Here is a 17,429-nt window from a genome sequence, read left to right on the forward strand (position 1 = left end):
TCTTTTCTTCCATTTCTTTTCAATATCTGATGCTTTTCTCTGCCTGGCCCTTTGCTCCTCCAGCCTCAAAAGGTAAGAATACAGAAGAGCCTTTTAATTGGGTATCTTGAACACTAGAGAAAAGATGTAACAGATGTAAAGGAATTTCTCTTTAGAAAACTGAGATGAGATCGGGGATTGATTTATCTTCTCTCTCTCTCTTTTTTTTTTAAGAGTCTAGAAGGACCAGTAGCTGAGATGTTTAACTGACAGCATAGACAGTTGTTTTAAGTCGAAGCTGCCATATAGTTGTTCTTTCTTTGGAAGGCGAGGGACACCTTAAGTATTTTAATACCATGACCTTACATTACTGTTGTGTTTTATAGTCTTCCAAGTGCTTTAACACATATTATTTCTTGGACCTGCCAAGAAGCCTTAAGAGATAAGCAGGTTGTGTATTATCTCCATTCTGTAGCATGCTTGAACTGAATATGGGTAACTTGCCCAAGGTTAAATGACCAGATCCAGGGATCTTGTCTTCTGGTCCTTGTCTTTTTTTTTTTTTTTTTTAATAAATTCTTGCTTTTCTTCTTCACCTTCATATCTTCCCCTTTGTTCTGGAAGAGCTGATCTGTTTTGCCCTCTTCTTTCTTCACTTCCTAATTCTTGTGGTTTTGTGCTGCTTTGGGACGGGGCACTTGTAGTTTTTTCCCCCGAGGGATACAGTATTTGAATTTAATGACAGTTATAGCCTAATAATTTTGTATTTCCATCTTAGAGCTTTTTTTTTTGTTTCCTTAGAGGTGTATTTTGACCCTAGTGATGAAAATTAAGTGCAACTTTTGAGCATTTCCCCCTTTTCTGTCTGCCCTTCCCCTACCCCCAGTAAATAAGCACTTATTTTTTTCCTTAAGTGAACTGATGGAAGCAGGCTGCACTTTGTTCTGTTAAGGAGCCTAACACTGCTAGGAGCCCTTGGTGGCCCCTAGTTAGGTGTGTCTATCTGAGAGCATAAGATCGCTGCCTCAGGCGTGACCTCTTGCCTTTCACTCAGGGCAGAGTGGCCTTGTACTCTAGAATAACTGTCATCTGCTGAACTAAAGTGCAGCCAAGGGGTTGACTTCCACCTGCTTAGTGAAAAATCCCATGATAATGACCACTTAGGCTATTCTGGTATATCAGCGACGATTAGTTGACAGAGAAACTCAAAATCAAATGATTTCCTAATTTGTAGGTTCACAGAATCTACCCCTGTGTTGGCCTGTGGCATAGGTCCCGTTCTCTCAGCTGTGCCCTGAGCACCACTGCACCTGCACACCGGCCAGGCGTCTTTCCTCCCGCCTCAGCCACCCCCTTCCTCTGTACATTTGTATTACTAGTGATTATAGTGAGGTTTTCTGCACTTTCGTGGTTTTCCTTGGCATTTTATTCCCACTGTGAATTGATAGTGTTTTAAAAATACCCAAGCAAGACCATATCTCATCTTTTGTCATTTTCAGCAGTGTAACCACACTTTTTAATGCTCCTTTAGCTCTCAGATTCTGCCCTGGAAACTACTTTCTTTTCATTTGAAGGTTTTAACTTTCTGCCAGCCTTGGCTCTCCCCCCCCCCGCCCACCCAAATTATTCTTAGAAAACTCTGTATCTTAATCTGAAAAAAAAAATGAGTATGACTTAGTTGATTTAGTTTAGTGGAGTATTGATTTTCAGGTAGTAATAGTCCGCACTACTAGATTGCTGCTCTTGTGATGAAGGAAATTCCTAGCTAGTCTTTAAATATCTTTAGCTTCAGTTAGCATTCCAGGTATTAAATTGGCACTCTGTCTTAATTTCCTCGTTTTTCCATTAGGGAACACGAAAATTGTCCTCGAAAATTACGAAATCATGAGCAATTTTCCAGACATTCTAAATCTCAATGATTTAATTTTCTGTCAAGCATAATCCTGAGTATTTACTGTTTACCCAACTCTGAGTGACCCACAGCACTCAGATGCCACAGAACTTCCCTGCTGCTTGTAGCCATTGCTGTGTCTTGTTATCATTCATTTCCGCCCCCAAATAAGAACTCCCTCCCCCTTTTAAAAATTCTTTCTTCTTTGGATTTTTAATGTTTTCCTGACTTTAATGTCTGATTTATTTTTTCCTTCTCTCTTTACCTGCTTTCTTTTTTTTTTTTTTTAAGATTTTATTTATTCATGAGAGAGAGAGAGAGAGATGCAGAGGGAGAAGGAGGCTCCCAAGGAGCAGGGAGCCCAATGCGGGACTCGATCCCAGGACTCTGGGATCATGACCTGAGCTGAAGGCAGACGCTTAACCATCTGAGCCACCCAGGCGCCCTTTTTTTTTTTTTTTTTTTTTTTAAGATTTATTTATGTATTTGACAGAGAGAGACACAGCGAGAGAGGGAACACAAGCAGGGGGAGTGGGAGAGGGAGAAACAGGCTTCCCGCCAAGCAGGGAGCCTGATGCGGGACTCGATCCCAGGACCCTGGGATCATGACCTGAGCCAAAGGCAGACGCCTAACGACTGAGCCACCCAGGTGCGGCTCTTTACCTGCTTTCTTTTCCTTTGTTTTAGTCTATAAATCTGTGGTGATGCAAGAGGTATTAGAATGTTGGGGTTTGTTGAATGTGTCTCTTGGGAACAAAATAGTTGCTTTAATACCATCTGCACGGGCCTCCGGTGGCAGCCAGAAGTGCTCTGTGGGGACCCCATGCCATGTGTAACTCCCACTGTGATCATGCTGACTAATTTGCCTTTGTCTTTCTTGATGTGGTTTTGAACAACTTCTCTTGGTGCTCAGGCTGGCAAACTCAGTGCAGACTTCCCGATAGCCCCCTTGCTCACAACAACCCAGAAACACTTCAGTAAAAAAGGCTTTGGGGTTCTTAAAGTTTATCAGGTAAGGAAATTCAAGCTTTAGCAACTTCAGAGGTGAGCGCTCAGAGGACCCACATCTCAGTATGAAAGCAAGGTTGCTTTTGCTTCTGCTACTTTAAGCATGTCCAGTATAAAATTTCAGAAGATCTTTATCCTTAATCCTGTTTTTCAAGTAGGTAACCAGTTTCAGTTTCCAAGTCTCTTATTCATAGTCTTAATATTGATGATATAGTTAAATGATAGATGAATACTCATTACCACTCCATAAATATTCTGTCCTTCAGATAAAGAATTAGAGACACAGCTTGAATAACTTTTCCTAGGCTGTATCGTAAGTGCCAGAGCCAGGATTCAGACTGTGGAGTGTGTGACTCCAAAGTCCTTGCTCTAGCCCTCTGCTTCCCAGAAGCATATGTGTCTGTCCTAAGAACTTCTGAGGGCTTAAATCCAGACAAAAGATGAAAGAAGGGGATATGCTGGCTTTTGCAACCACTTCATTCATTCAGGCACTTCTCTTTCAGTCCTTGAACTGGCAGTGACTCTTAGTACAAAAAAGGAACAGCAGATTAGGGAAAGTAGGTGAAATGCTGGATATTTAGGGTTGAGGAAGAGGAAATATGTTCTGATTCTAGTACATTCAACTGTAGCAAAACGAACCCAGCTGGAGAAATAAGGCCTGCTTATCTAGTGTAGTGGAAGTTCTACTTAGATGATTTCAGGCCAATAGTTGCCAGACTTGATGAGGAAGTTATTTGGACAGGAGGTTTTCATAATGTTGCATTATTTCCTCTCTCACTTGCTAAACACAAGTCTCTGTTATCTGTTAGACATGGCTGTATCCCCCTTATATTTTACTGATACCCAAAACTTCCTGTATATCTACTCCAGGAACGGACATTAGAGAGAACACCCACCTTACTCTCTACATCTGCCTCCTCTAGTCATGGTTCTCCAGCCACTGCATCATTATGGTTCAGGAAGATGTGAGCCTTTTTAATAAGAGAAGGGCCCAGAGAGAGGAACCAGTCTTCCTATGTATACTACAGATTCTCTTACACATTTTTCTCTCTTAAGGATTAGTCCCTTGTTTTTGAACTCTTGACTTCCTATAAATCACAGATTTACTCCATCAATTTATTCTTTGTCAGGGAATATTATGAATTCAGACCTGATAGGCAGTACTATAAAACTTGGGAGTTCTTTTCACTTTCTCACCATCATTATGGTGATCAGCAAGGAGTCTTTTATCATAGTCTCTTTGTTGACTCTCTCTCTTGAATTCCTTGGGAACATGCTCAGTAGTTAAACTAATTTTTTTTTCAAACTTTTCTGGGGAACATTTTCATCACTGTGGTGATTGAGGTCATTATTTGTATGAATAAAATAACTGGTTTTTCATTCAGCTTTTCTTTTAACTCTGACTCTTGTTGATGACATGATCTCATGAAAAATAGTATCTCTTGAAACTGTGTGGGAAATGATAACTGTTGTCCTAAGTACAGTGGCATTTTCCTTTTTAGGTTTATTCCTTCCAAAAACCTTTTGCGCTTGTAAGATCCACAAGTTAGTTACCCTCAGTAGGTGTGCATTGGCCAATATGTAGTGTTAGACCCTCTCCCTGTTAAAGTATGAGGTGCATTGTGGGAACTCTGAGAATCAGAACAGTTCTCCAAGTGATTTTCAGCAGTAACTTAGAAAGAACTCTGGCTAAAAAGTAAGATCTTGACCAGGAGCTAAGAATTTCATAAATGATAACCGTATTCTAGTTAGGATTTGACTGTGCGTCAAGATCCCAAGGTTTGTGCTCTTGTCCCATAAGTCAGAACTGTTGGCAACAACCATCTGTTGCTCTCCCAGAGCTTTGTTGGTTCAGGCTTCAAGAGGAGCCTGTGGTGGGGAAGCAATCCCTTCTTTCCCCCCAGATTGAAGGGTCTTTTTTCTTTTCCCTGTGATCCTCTTTTGTCCACTAGGTGGCACTCCTTCGGTTGGATCTTCATCAGGAAGCCTACAAGTGAATCTTTAGTTTCTGCAACTTTAACCCCTTGAAACAAGATTTTGTTAGAGCTCAACATGCTCCACCTTACTCAGTGAGTCTCTTGACAGAAAGATGTCCGTTCCATCAGTTCCTTACTCCTCTCAAGTGTATAGGATAAGGATGTGTGCTATTCAAGTGAATATTTGTTGGGCTTGTTGTCTTTTAATTACTAATTTTCTTGGGTTCTGAGTAGGATCAGACTATTAGTGCAAAGTGTTTGGGAAGTTCCATTATATCAGATGGTACTTCCTTGGGATTTAAAAAACTTAAATCCATGGCACCTGAATTTGCTCAGTCAGTTAAGTGTCCGACTCTTGATTTCAGCTCAGGTCATGAACTCAGGGTTGTGAGATTGTGCCCAGCGTGGGGCCTGCTTAAGATTCTCTCTTGGGGCACCTGGGTGGCTTGGTCATTAAGCGTCTGCCTTCGGCTCAGGTCATGATCCCAGGGTCCCGGGATCGAGCCCCGCATCAGGCTCCCTGCTCAGCGGGAGGCCTGCTTCTCCCTCTCCCACTCCCCCTGCTTGTGTTCCCTCTCTCACTGTGTCTCTCTCTCTCTGTCAAATAAAATCTTTTTTAAAAAAAAATTCTCTCTTTCCCTCTCCCTCTGCCCACCCCCCCAATCTCCTGCTTGCACGAGTGCACATGCACACTCTCTCTGTCTAAAAAAAAATAAAAGACCTAAATCTACTCCTATCACCTGGGGTTATGAGGAGCCCTGTGTATTTGGATTGTCCTCTCCCCATCATCAGGGGTATAAAAAATAACCTACCCCCCCCCACACATACCCATCTCTACTCCCAACCTTTCCATCACTATTTGCCTTGGATTCATTGGATCTAATATTAGTTTATTTATCTTGGTTTATATTACTTCCTATAGGGAGCCCCAGACTTCCAGGTCACCCTCATACCCCATACTTGAATCCCCATAAAGCTCTTTTTTTTTTGCTTTTTTTCATAAAGCTCTTTCTATCTCCTATTCAGTCTCCCTCTCTGATCCTCCCTGAGTTGGTTCAGGCTTCAAGAGGAGCCTGTGGTAGGGAAGCAAGCCCTTCTTTCCCCCCAGATTGGAGGGTCTTTTTTCTTTTCCCTGTGATCCTCTTCTTTGTGCCCTCTGGAATTCATGTTCCATTACTAGAAAAATCTCCTCTGACATCAACTTCACCTTGTTGATCTAAAAGAGACCTGGCTTTCCCTCAACACTGCTTTCCTTCTTGCCCTTGAGTGCGGTGGGTTTTTTTCTCCCATAAACCTCATCCCAATGGACTTGGACCCAGAGATGGTGTAGATGTCCTCATTGTTGTTTATTGCCACTTTCAGATCATTCCACCTTTCTCTTTGCTAAACGCCCATAATTTTGTATCTCATGACATCAAATGACATCACTTAGTGCCGGTCATCTACTGACATCCCGAGCTATTCCTTATTCCTTAGCCAGGTTAGCTGTGGCCTCTTTTGGCGGTACTCCACGACCACTTCCACCTTAGTTCTTAGCAATTTCTACACGAAAGGGTCATAATCCTACCAATATGCTGGCTTCACAGTTCCTTGAATTGTTCTTTTCCAGTGATTTTGTCCTCTCCCTTACCTCACCCATTCAACTGCAGTCTTTCTCCAATCTTAACTTCATGCCACCCATGTTCTAGCTTTTTACGTCTCTCTCTTTAGGACCGACTGCCGCAGTCCTCCAGCCCCACTGAGACATCCAGTCCATTTGTCCTACCACCTTTCACTGTGTTTCTCCTTGATGACTTCACTCTCCTCCTCAGCTAAAATTCCGTGGTTAGTCATGATAATAATCACTGTCTTCGGTGTTTTCCCCTTCCATTACTTCTCTCTGATTTCATCATAGTTGATGGGCAAAACGACAGTCTCTCTGCACCCTGCACAGGTAGCTGTGCAAGTGAATGTGGCTGAGAAAAAACAACAAACACCTGGTCCTCCTGGATAGACTTTCTCCACTTGGCTTTCAGGGCAGCAGGCGCTGTTACTTATTCTCCTACCTCACTGGCCGTTCTTGCTTCTGGCTCCCATCTGCTCAGTTTGCATTGTGACATGCCCCTCGATCCTGCCAGGCAATCGGATATTAAACATTACGAGTCTGTTCAGCTTCCCATTCTCCTAAATTATTATTTCACGTTTTCTGTCTTCAAAGACCCAACTCCTCCTTCATCTTCATTCTCAGTTGAGCATGTCTTCCTCCTACTTCACTGAGAAAACTGAAGCCATTGGAAAAGGCACTTCTGTGAACTTCCACCATTACTGTGCCCACTCTCTATCTTCCTCTCTCTTACCATGGTCCTGTTTAAGCCAGTTCCTGTACTTCGTTTCAACAAATGCATAGAGTACATTAAAAATATAAAATTAAAAAATCTCCCTCTCCTTGCCTGGAGTGACCGTGGTTAACATACCTTTCACCTGCATGTGTTATTCTAATAAAGGAATGAACGAAATCCTTTTCTTTTGTGGGGAAATGTGGGAAATTTTCATAGAACCTTACTGGAAATTTAAGGGGCAGGAGAATAAAGATAAAATGACAGAAATATGAGAGTATACACATATTTTTAATGTAATCTTTGTGATCCCATGTGGTAGATATACATTTTGCATTTTGCTTAACATGATTTAGCACCTCTTGCTATCATAACATAGAGATGTACCCCATTATTTCTAATGGATAGTTATGTACTTTTTTTTTTAAGATTTATTTATTGTAGAGAGAGAAAGAGTGAGCACAGTGTGGGGAGGGCAGAGGGAGATGGAGAGAGAGAATCTCAAGCAGACTCCCTGCTGAGTGCAGAGCCCCATGCGGGGCTTGATCCCAGGACCCTGAGATCATGACCTGAGCTGAAATCAAGAATCAGACGGTTAACCGACTGAGCCACCTAGGCACCCCTCTGATGGATAGTTGTATTTTTTCAAATGCAATGTAAATGTATACAGTTGATCCCTTACTGAGAAGTTACCATTTTTATATTATAAGCAGTGCTGCAGGAAAAATCATATTTATCTCTGTATTCTTGCATTTCTGCATAGTGAATTCTTAAAAATAAAATTTTGGGACCCATATTGCTGGGTATAGGATTGTACCAATTTACCCTTCCATCAAAAATAAGAAATTACTGGGTGCCTGGGTGGCTCAGGCGGTTAAGCGTCTGCTTTTGGCTCAGGTTGTGATCTCCGGGTCCTGGGATCGAGACGGGCTCCCTGCTCAGCAGGGAGTCTGCTTCTCCTTCTCCCCCTGCCACTCTCTTGCTTTCTCTCTCTGTGTCAAATAAATAAAATCTTAAAAAAAAAAATTACTTATTGTAACATCTGATAGGGGAAACTGATACCTTGTTTTAATCTGACCATTAATGAGATTGCACCAGAATTTTCCTTCATGCCTTGACTCTTTCCTCATCTATAAAATGAGACAGATTAACCTAAAGATTTAGCTCTTACTTTGAAACTTCTGGTCTTGTTATGTTTTTTTTCTTTGTTTTGCTTGCATAAGCTGTGTTTGGTGTTACCTGTTCATCAGCTGAAACTTTTTTTTTGATTTTTTGCTAAAAAATTCTTGTAATGTTTTCTTTCTTTTGGTCTGAGTTTCATTCTTTTTCCCTGCACTGAGGTCAGGCATTAGAAATTGCTGCTTGTTTACAACTAGTGTTTGGGGGTAAAGAGCTACACTGATGCAAAACTGTAAAACTTTTGCATGAAGGTTGCTCGTTTAGTTTCCACAGAAGACTTACTGGTGGAGATTTAGGAAGGGTGTCATCAGATAAAGATAATTAAACTTTAATTCTTTCTAAACTGGAGGAATTTGATATATCTGTAGTGTGCACTTTCTCCTTTTCACCACCAGATGGCACATGGATCTCTTCTGTTTTAGATGTGTCATTGTTACGTCTGGGAGTGATGCAGTCACGTTAGAGAGAGACAACCTCCTTTGGTTTCAAATACCAACTGCATGGTATGCTGCCCTCTATCTGTCAGGAAATTCATTTGGAGGACTGATCAGTAAAATTACGTCAGGAAGGTGTAGTTTGCTGTTTTCCAAAACGGTCCTTCCCCCCTTGCAGCTAGTATCTTTAATAGGAGCAACGTTTGTATTTTTTGGAGGGCACAGAGGCTGGAGAATGTTTTCCTTTTTGTTTTAGTCTGATAACTTCATGAAAGCATAACCTTCCTTTTAAAGTGCTTAAAGAGAAAATTGTTTTTTACCAGCTTGGTAGTTCGTTATATACATATTTGTAACCCCATGATATACATATTCCTAATCCCATCTCTGTCTCTACTGAATAGCTACTTGAAGCACATAATAGAACTCCCTGCTGATGATAAACACATAACTTCCCAGAGACCATATACTGAATTCGTTTCCTTGAGGGAATTGCCTGACCTACCTTGGGTAGAGTTTGCTGGTGCAGAAAGGTTTTTACTGTCAGCCCTTTTGTATCATTTGTTAACTCCTAACTATCCCAAGATAATCCCAGTTTTAGAGCCTCTTTCTAACTATGCAAACTTCAATGTGTGCCTGTAGTACTCTTCTTGACCTGCATAGACTGAAACTGTATCTTTTAAGCCCATGGTACCATCCAGCATTATCTGCAGATTTCAGATTTGATATCTGATAAAATGACTTTTAAATGGCCTTGTCTGAGGCTTCAACCAAACAGAAGGGTATCAGTATTGTATAAATTTCTGTCATCTTGAAGTCAGTCCCTACACTTACATGTCTGTTTCTGTCAGTAATTCCCAACTTTAGTGTGTATAAGGATTATATAAGGAGCTTGTTAAAGGTATAAATTCTTGGGCTGTTCCTCCAGAGTCGAAGTTGCAGGGACTGTAGGAAGAGAGGTTTCTATAAGTACCTCATGTAAGTTTGTGGTAGGTACAGTAACCTGGCTTGATCCACGGCTTCCGTTTTTAGTTCTTTTTCCATTTTCTGCTCATTGTCTTCCTCCTCTCTGCCATGGTCTGGAAGCTGCTCTGCTTTATCTCGTGATAACATTTGATGTCTTTCTGAGAGTAGGCATTGGATAAGTATTATCCTTGTTTTTATGGAGATCCTACAAGATCATTTAGCGGGCAATCTGACATTTTCTATTGACTGCTAACATTTTGGAGGCTCTACTTCAGGGGCACTTGTTTTTACAAAATTCTTCTCTTGCCATCTTCTTGGCCAGGTCTCGTTAGGCATCTTTGAAGGATGTTCTGAAGAAGTTGTCTGGAGTCTGTGAAGTAGCTGGGAACCACTTAGAGACTGATGAGGCTGGAGAGGATGGGTGGAGGGCAGATGATGGGAGATCTCTCGAGTTGTACAACAAAGATGGAGTTGTGTGAGATCAGGATGTCCAAATCATGATAAAGGGGCTTCAGCTGTGCAAATGTAACTCTTGTTCTTGTTCAGTTAGTCCCTCACCATGCAGAGTAGGGATCGGAGATGTATGGAGGAGGAGAAATGGGATCTCTAGGCAATGTCAAGAGCAGAGCTGGGCTTTGGGATAAGCAGGAGAGTGAGTGATCCAGTGCTCTCAGGCTGCTACTTACTGGAGCCCAAAGCAGCTGCCTCAAGGGAACAGCACTATTCTCAGCATCCATTATATGCTTTAGGAATTGTTGGATTTGAACTTAACTTTTCTGTAAGTATGGGAGCATTTCTCCACCACAAGGTGATTCCTCTGGGCTTTTTTGCTTCTCTGTTACCTGTTTCTCTGCATAGGTAATCTAGGTAGTTGAAAAGTCAAGATGGTATAAAGAACGCTTATTGCCACCGTAGTGTTAACCCATCCCAGCGCTCCCCCCCACCCTTAGAGGTCATTGTTTTTGTTTGTTTCTTGATTATGCTTTTAATGTTTTGTTTTAAGATTTTATTTATTTATTTGAGAGAAAGAGAGCACAAGCGGGTGGAGGGGCAGAGGAAGAGGGAGAAGCAGGCTCCCTGTGGAGCAGGGAGCCTGATGCAGGACTCGATCCCAGGACCCCAGGATCATGACCCGAGCCGAAGGCAGATGTTTTAACTGACTGAGCCACCCAGGCGCCTCGCTTTTAATGTTTTTTAAAAAACTCAATTGTAAGCAAATACTGATAGAGATTCGTATCCTCCCTCCCCTTACCAAAAGGTAACATACTATCTGTATTGTTCTGTACCTTCTATGTCATGGGGATTTTTCATATCAGTACATAGAGATCTTCCTCATTAAAAAAAAAAAAATCCTAAATTTTTCAATAAGCGTGCATCACTTTTCTAAGGAAGACTAGGATGAAACCAAAAATATGGTAATGAAATAATGTCCCTTTTTTGAAACGCTAGCTGCAGCAACTTAGCATGCCTGTGTATCCTCTTCTTCTCCTTGTTTTCCCTGCAAACTCTCTTATGTAATAAATGATTGAATATACCAACTCTAAATGTATGGCAATTCCTACTGGAGCCTTCCAGCCATGGTGGTGTTGAGAAGAGAGACTTGAAATGTTCTGCTCTGGGCCCTTCTGGACACCTGGCCTGCTTCTGGGCATTATATTCCCAAGCAGGAGCAGAGGTTTGTATCACTAGCATAGGGATGCTACTTCATAGAGGGATATGGTCTTCAAAGGAAAGGGGTGACCTACCTCATTTTTTTCTTCTCAGTTTTTGTTCTGGAGATAATTGCTGTAGAACTTAGTACACTGTAACTGTTCTGTTTTAGAATTCCGGCACATCGACTTCAGAGCATTTTTGAAGAATGCTGAGGATAGAGTGTCAGGAAAAGCAGGATACTATTATTTTTTTTTTTTTTTTTTTTAAAGATTTTATTTATTTATTTGACAGACAGAGAGATAGCAAGAGCAGGAACACAAGCAGGGCGAGTGGGAGAGGGAGAAGCAGGCTTCCCGCCGAACAGGGAGCCTGATGTGGGACTCGATCCCAGGACCCTGGGATCATGACCTGAGCTGAAGGCAGACGCTTAACGACTGAGCCACCCAGGCGCCCCAAAGCAGGATACTATTATGTACAACCCTCATGGCAATTGTGTTTTACAGAAAAAGTGCAGAAGTAAAAGATTGGAAGGGAATATACCAGAATACTCTAACAGAGTTTGTTAGGGTGCTAGATTTCTTTTCCTTCAGTTTCTCTATAATGTGGTCATCTTACTGTTTTGTTTTTTTAAGATTTTTATTTATTTATTTGACAGAGAGATAGAGCCAGAGAGCACAAGCAAGGAAAATGGCAGAGGGAGAGGGAGAAGCATACTCCCCACTGAGCAGGGAGCCTTACCTGGGGCTCGATCCCAGGACCCTGGGATCATGACCTGAACTGAAGGCAGACACTTAACTGACTAAGCCATCCAGGTGCCCCTGTCATCTTATTTTTTTAATGGGAAGAACAAACGGTTAAGAAGAAAGTTTGCCATTGGCCAGGATGCTTCAAAAAGGGGTTTTTAGAGAAGTGCTTGGACCTAAGAAATGAATGTTTACAAAGCAGAATGCTAATATTCCAGTTCTAGAGAGCAGGTGACAGCATCTGTACTTCACTCCTCATAATGATCCTAGCCTGCTTGTCTTTGAAAAATCAGATTCCAATTTAAAGAGCTATTTGTTCTTCTCTCAGCATCCTTGGGTGAGGGAACCCCAGTTATACAAGAGAAGGACTTTGGTAACCGTATGTATGCAATATGGGATGGAATCTTTCCTTCCTGATCCTGTGGTAATCCCAACTCTGTTCTTAGAGTCAGTGATTGTTCCTTTCGTTATCTGTTCAATTAGAATATAAGATATGTGTGTGTTTAAATTTCCTCTTGGAAAGAAAAACTGCTGAAATCCTTCAAAGAAGAATGACTCCCTTTTCCTCACCCTCTTTTCCTCTTCTGCTTGCATTCCTACTCTGCTTGCATTCTTACTCTGCATTCTTCTTTTCAGCCACGGGGTGTGCGCAGTTGAGCTATTTTGGCTCAGGTTCCAGATTGTGAGGTCAGAAACTAGGGATTGGAGGAGAGTATCAGGTGACTTTCAGTAACAGGATGACGATCCTGCCCTCATCCCCACCCCTTCTCCCCCCTCTTTCCCCACCCTTTCCTGGCTTCCACGTTAGGAACAAAGAAGGGAAAAAAACAGCAGTATGACGAAGAAAACCAGCTGCTGCCATTGCAGACTCAGGCTGGGGGCTGGGTATTTATTCCATCTGTTCTCTTTGTTAGGCTCTTACCCTGTTACTTCCCCTCCCAGGACCCTGACTGAAATGGAGGGTGTTTCTAGGATCCTTTGTTACTGAAAATAGCTTAGAAATGTGCAGTTTACTCGCGATTTAGGTGAGACACAGCAAAGATTAAAACTGTTCCAAGCCCCTAGAAAAAGATGAAGGTATTTCTCCTTCTCAGTCTGATTCAAGAATACCTGTTTGATGTCAGATGCTGTGAGTGGTAGGAGGTCATTATTTGTTCTTTCCAATCATAGGAACAGTGCTGCCTAATAGGTGGTATCTTCATTTATAACTGAGAAATTGAAAGTACAGAATTAATATGTCCTTTGTTTATTTAGATCTCATAGCAAGAAAATACCAAGCCAGAATTTGATCCCAGATCTGTTAGGTTCAGAATCTAGCATTTAGGGGAAGGGAGTGGCACGAAGGCAGGCGTGTTCAGAGGTGCCTCCTTCTAGGGACTCTTGCAGTACTGGGCCAGCACTCTGCATTTCCACAGTGACCAGTCCTAATTTTTTCAACAAATAAATCTCCAGGGGAAAAATGAGATGAACATACAGGTTAAAAGAGAATTTTAAAATGTCAGCCAGTTGCAATGTGTGGATCTTATTTATATCTTTAAAGAAAGGCAAAGGTTTTATACCTAGTGCCTTCTTTTGATGCCTTTTCTCCTGTCCTCTAGCCTTACTGTCCCCTGTCTGTCCTTCCAGTCCACCCTCACCCACATTCCTGAAGCTGATCTCTTCCTGAGCACTCCTGTACTGAGTCACCTTCCTGGGTGTGCTGGGAAAGGATAAGAAACTCAGTGACTTCTTGTCAGAGTGATCAAATGTTTTGAGAAGTGCCCAGATTTCTAATACTGCTTTTGTGCCACCCTTTCAGACTCTATTTGCTCCCTTCTTCCTAACTCGTAGCACTTGGTTTTTGTACTTTCGAATTCAGTCCAGCTTTGTTCTTGTCCTTCAGGTTTATCCATCTCTCCTTAAAGCTTGCACATCCGTGGTTGCCTAGTTCTGTGGGACTTAGTAGATGGGTATTTGTTTGGCCAGGAGGTCAATGATAGGAATCTGGTTTTCCCTGCTATGGTGTATACCTACAAATGGCTTTGAGGTGCTGAATTTTTCCCTCATGTATATTATAGCTGTGGGGAATATAAAGTAGAAATCCTCCACATGGGCACTTTCTTAAATTAGGACATGGTAGGGACCTCTTGTTTTGTCCTTTCCTCAGAATCAGAGAGCTCATATAGAGCTTAATGGACATGGCTTATTGTATGCTGGGAGGACTTGGTGATGTCATAGCTATGTTACCCTCACAGAAACTTTGTTATTTCCTGGGGATCTTACTAATAAGTGTTCAGATCTTTTAGATAAGCTAGGAAGATCTAGGCCTCTTCCCCAAAGGCCGTATCTAGGACTCTTCCCCAAAGGCCATCTTATATCAGAGAGAACTATACTGGTACCAGAGTCCCACTTTTTTTTTTTTTTTTAACTTCCTATTGTGGTTCTGTGCTCACATGTATTGTATGTACTCTTGATCTCTCTTCATGGATGTTGGATAAGCTCACACATTTGTGCTGCCTCATGTAAGTGAGTGGAAGGTGCTGCTGACTTGGATCCACAGATTTCTCAGCATGTTTCCACTTTCTCCACTTTTCTCGTGTGTTCTCTTTTAGTCATAAAGTACTTGGGTTACTCAAGGGATGTGTAGCATGAGATTATGGAGGGTGTTCCCTGTAGAATAGGGACAAACGCCTCAGGTTTCATCTCAGGCCGAGCAAGTAGCGTGTGGTCCTGAGTCAGTGAATGAGAAGGAAGGTTAGGTGGGGTGGCTGTATACTTAGCCTGAACCTTTCAGTCCTGCAGAATCTTAAAGCCCTGCAGGCTTTAGAGTCAGGCTGTGTTCTCAGCAGTATTTTCCCAAAGTCCTCTTTCCTAGCTCACTTACTCACTCCCACCTGCAGTTCTTAAGAACTTCATTTCCAGGGTGTCAGGCAACGCCCTTCTCCTCCATTTCCTGTTTGTGATCTTCATTGAGAGAAGCCTGCAACAGGAAGTCCTGGGGAAGTGATGGCTTCAGCTGTGGGCCTGGGGGGGGGGGGCGGGCATTAGCTCATTACTGCAGTTGGGGAATACTGTGCTACGTAGTAGGCCCTCCCTTCTGTTCTGGGGGCCCTTATGACCTGGAACTCAGTGGTCACTGGGACTCAGGCCACTGACTTGGTGCCTTGACTCTTTATCTTCAGAGACAAGAAATTATCTTCCCTTCTTATGCCTCAATCTGCTTAAATTGTAGAATTCAACATAAGAATCAAGATTCATGACAAAATTAGCTTGGACTCTGTAGGGTGGATTCTTTTAACATATGCAAAAATGGTGAAGAAAGAAAAATAGGGTCCTTCTGTTGGACAGCAGGGGGTGCCCTTTCCCTTCGCTTTATTGCCTGGCACTCCCTACTGCATTCAGCCATTTTAGACAGATTGTTTTTGCTCTTAGCTAACTCCATTTTGTGTTTGTGACGCAGGAAAAAAAAAGAATTGGGCCAGGGAGGAGCCCGACTGAGGGAGGAGTGAGGCAGGCCAAGACGCAGCCAACAGACTCCTTTACTCAGCACTTGTTCATCAGGGACTTACCTTGCTGCAGGCTGCCTGCATTCTGAGCCCCAGATGTAGCAAGTTCCCGCCCTCTGAGCCAAGAATGGAGTGCTGTCTAGCTATGGGACGCCTAACTGTGACGGGGTGCTGGCTTTTGAGACAGCAGGCGTTGCATCCCTTCTCCCTCTTCAAGAATCTAAACCTGAGTTTAGGTTGGTTTTTTCTTACAGAGATGTTGAGAGTGGTTTTCTCATTTATAGGATCAGCTAAGAGAAATAGGTACCCTTTTCACTCGGTTATCTCAGAAGAATCTGACGTCCTAATCATCCCAGGGAAGCAGTCTGACTTAAAAAAAGAAACACATACAAAACATTTATTTTTGAAAAGGTACAAAAAAAAAAAAGCATATGTAATACATAAATACATACACACATATATATGTGAAGAGAAGAATATGAAAACGATCTCCATCTCCCAATTTGTTTTATTTTTTTTTTAAGATTTTTTTTTTTTTTTAAAGATTTTATTTATTTATTTGACAGAGACATAGCGAGAGAGGGAACACAAGCAGGGGGAGTGGGAGAGGCAGAAGCTGGCTTCCCGCTGAGCAGGGAGCCCAGTGCAGGGCTCGATCCCAGGACCCTGGGATCATGACCTGAGCCGAAGGCAGACACTTAACGACTGAGCCACCCAGGCGCCCCTTTTTTTTTTTAAGATTTTATTTGAGAGAGAGAGTGTGCACAAGCAGGGGGAGCAGCAGAGGGAGAGGGAGAAGCTAATTCCCCGCTCGGTGGGGAGCCCAACTTGGGGTTTGATCCCAGGACTGCAAGATTATGACCTGAGCTGAAGTCAGATGCTTAACTAACTGAACCACCCCAGCACCCCATCATCCAATTTAAAAACTCATGGCTCCTCTTGTTTTATCTATCCACATCAGCCTTCTCTTTGCTATACCAGTTATTTAAACTGTATCCTAATTAGTTATATCATTTAATCCTTAAGTAAGTAGTTCAGAATGTATATCAAAAAATGAGTACTTTTTAAAAAAAGAATTTTATTACCTTTGTCACATCTAAAAAGTTCTTAAACATCATCAGATATCCACTCACTGTTTCTGTCTTACAGGTTTGTTTGTTGTTGTTGTTTTTATAGTTTGTTAATCTGAATCAGAGCCAGATAAAGTCCATGCATTACAATTGGTTGATGTCTCTGTAGTTTCCCTCTCCAGCTTGTGCTATCTCTTAATTTTTTTATCTCGCAATTTGTTTATAGGCCTGATTTCTTAGGAGAGAGGGAGGATCCCTCAGGTTGGGACTGGGAAAGTACAGAGCCAGACTTCTTTCCACAGAGCACAGCTTCCCATCTTCAGGAGGTCCTCCAGAAGTGATGGGGGAGGCGCTGAGGGGGAATGCCCTGCAACCTTCAGAGAAAGGGCTGGAATATCTTACTTAGGGGAGTGGCTTAATTCTTGTGACAGGATAGCTTGTGACCCAAAGTCTTAAGAAAATTCACGGCAAGGGCGCCTGGGTGGCTCAGTTGGTTAAGCGACTGCCTTCGGCTCAGGTCATGATCCTGGAGTCCCTGGATCGAGTCCCGCATCGGGCTCCCTGCTCAGCGGGGAGTCTGCTTCTCCCTCTGACCCTCCCCCCTCTCATGTGCTTGCTCTCTCATTCTCTCTCTCTCAAATAAATAAATAAAAAAAATCTTTAAAAAAAAAAAAAATAAAAAAAAAAAAAGAAAATTCACGGCAGACTGCTCTCAACAGAGTGGACCATGCTC

General features: G+C 42.3%; 1 protein-coding gene across 1 annotated transcript in view; it reads left to right on the forward strand.

Annotated features, from left to right (window-relative positions):
* Positions 1-14: 14 nt before the first annotated feature.
* LOC144381135 (protein diaphanous homolog 1-like) overlaps positions 15-17,429 on the forward strand; it is a 52,419-nt gene continuing 35,004 nt past the window's right edge. The window contains exon 1 of the mRNA XM_078067380.1: positions 15-72. Coding sequence (XP_077923506.1) covers positions 30-72 — 43 coding nt within the window. The 5' untranslated portion in view covers positions 15-29. The remainder of the gene's footprint in view (positions 73-17,429) is intronic.

This window comes from Halichoerus grypus, chromosome 2, assembly GCF_964656455.1.
Source record: "Halichoerus grypus chromosome 2, mHalGry1.hap1.1, whole genome shotgun sequence".
NCBI lineage: Eukaryota > Metazoa > Chordata > Mammalia > Carnivora > Phocidae > Halichoerus > Halichoerus grypus.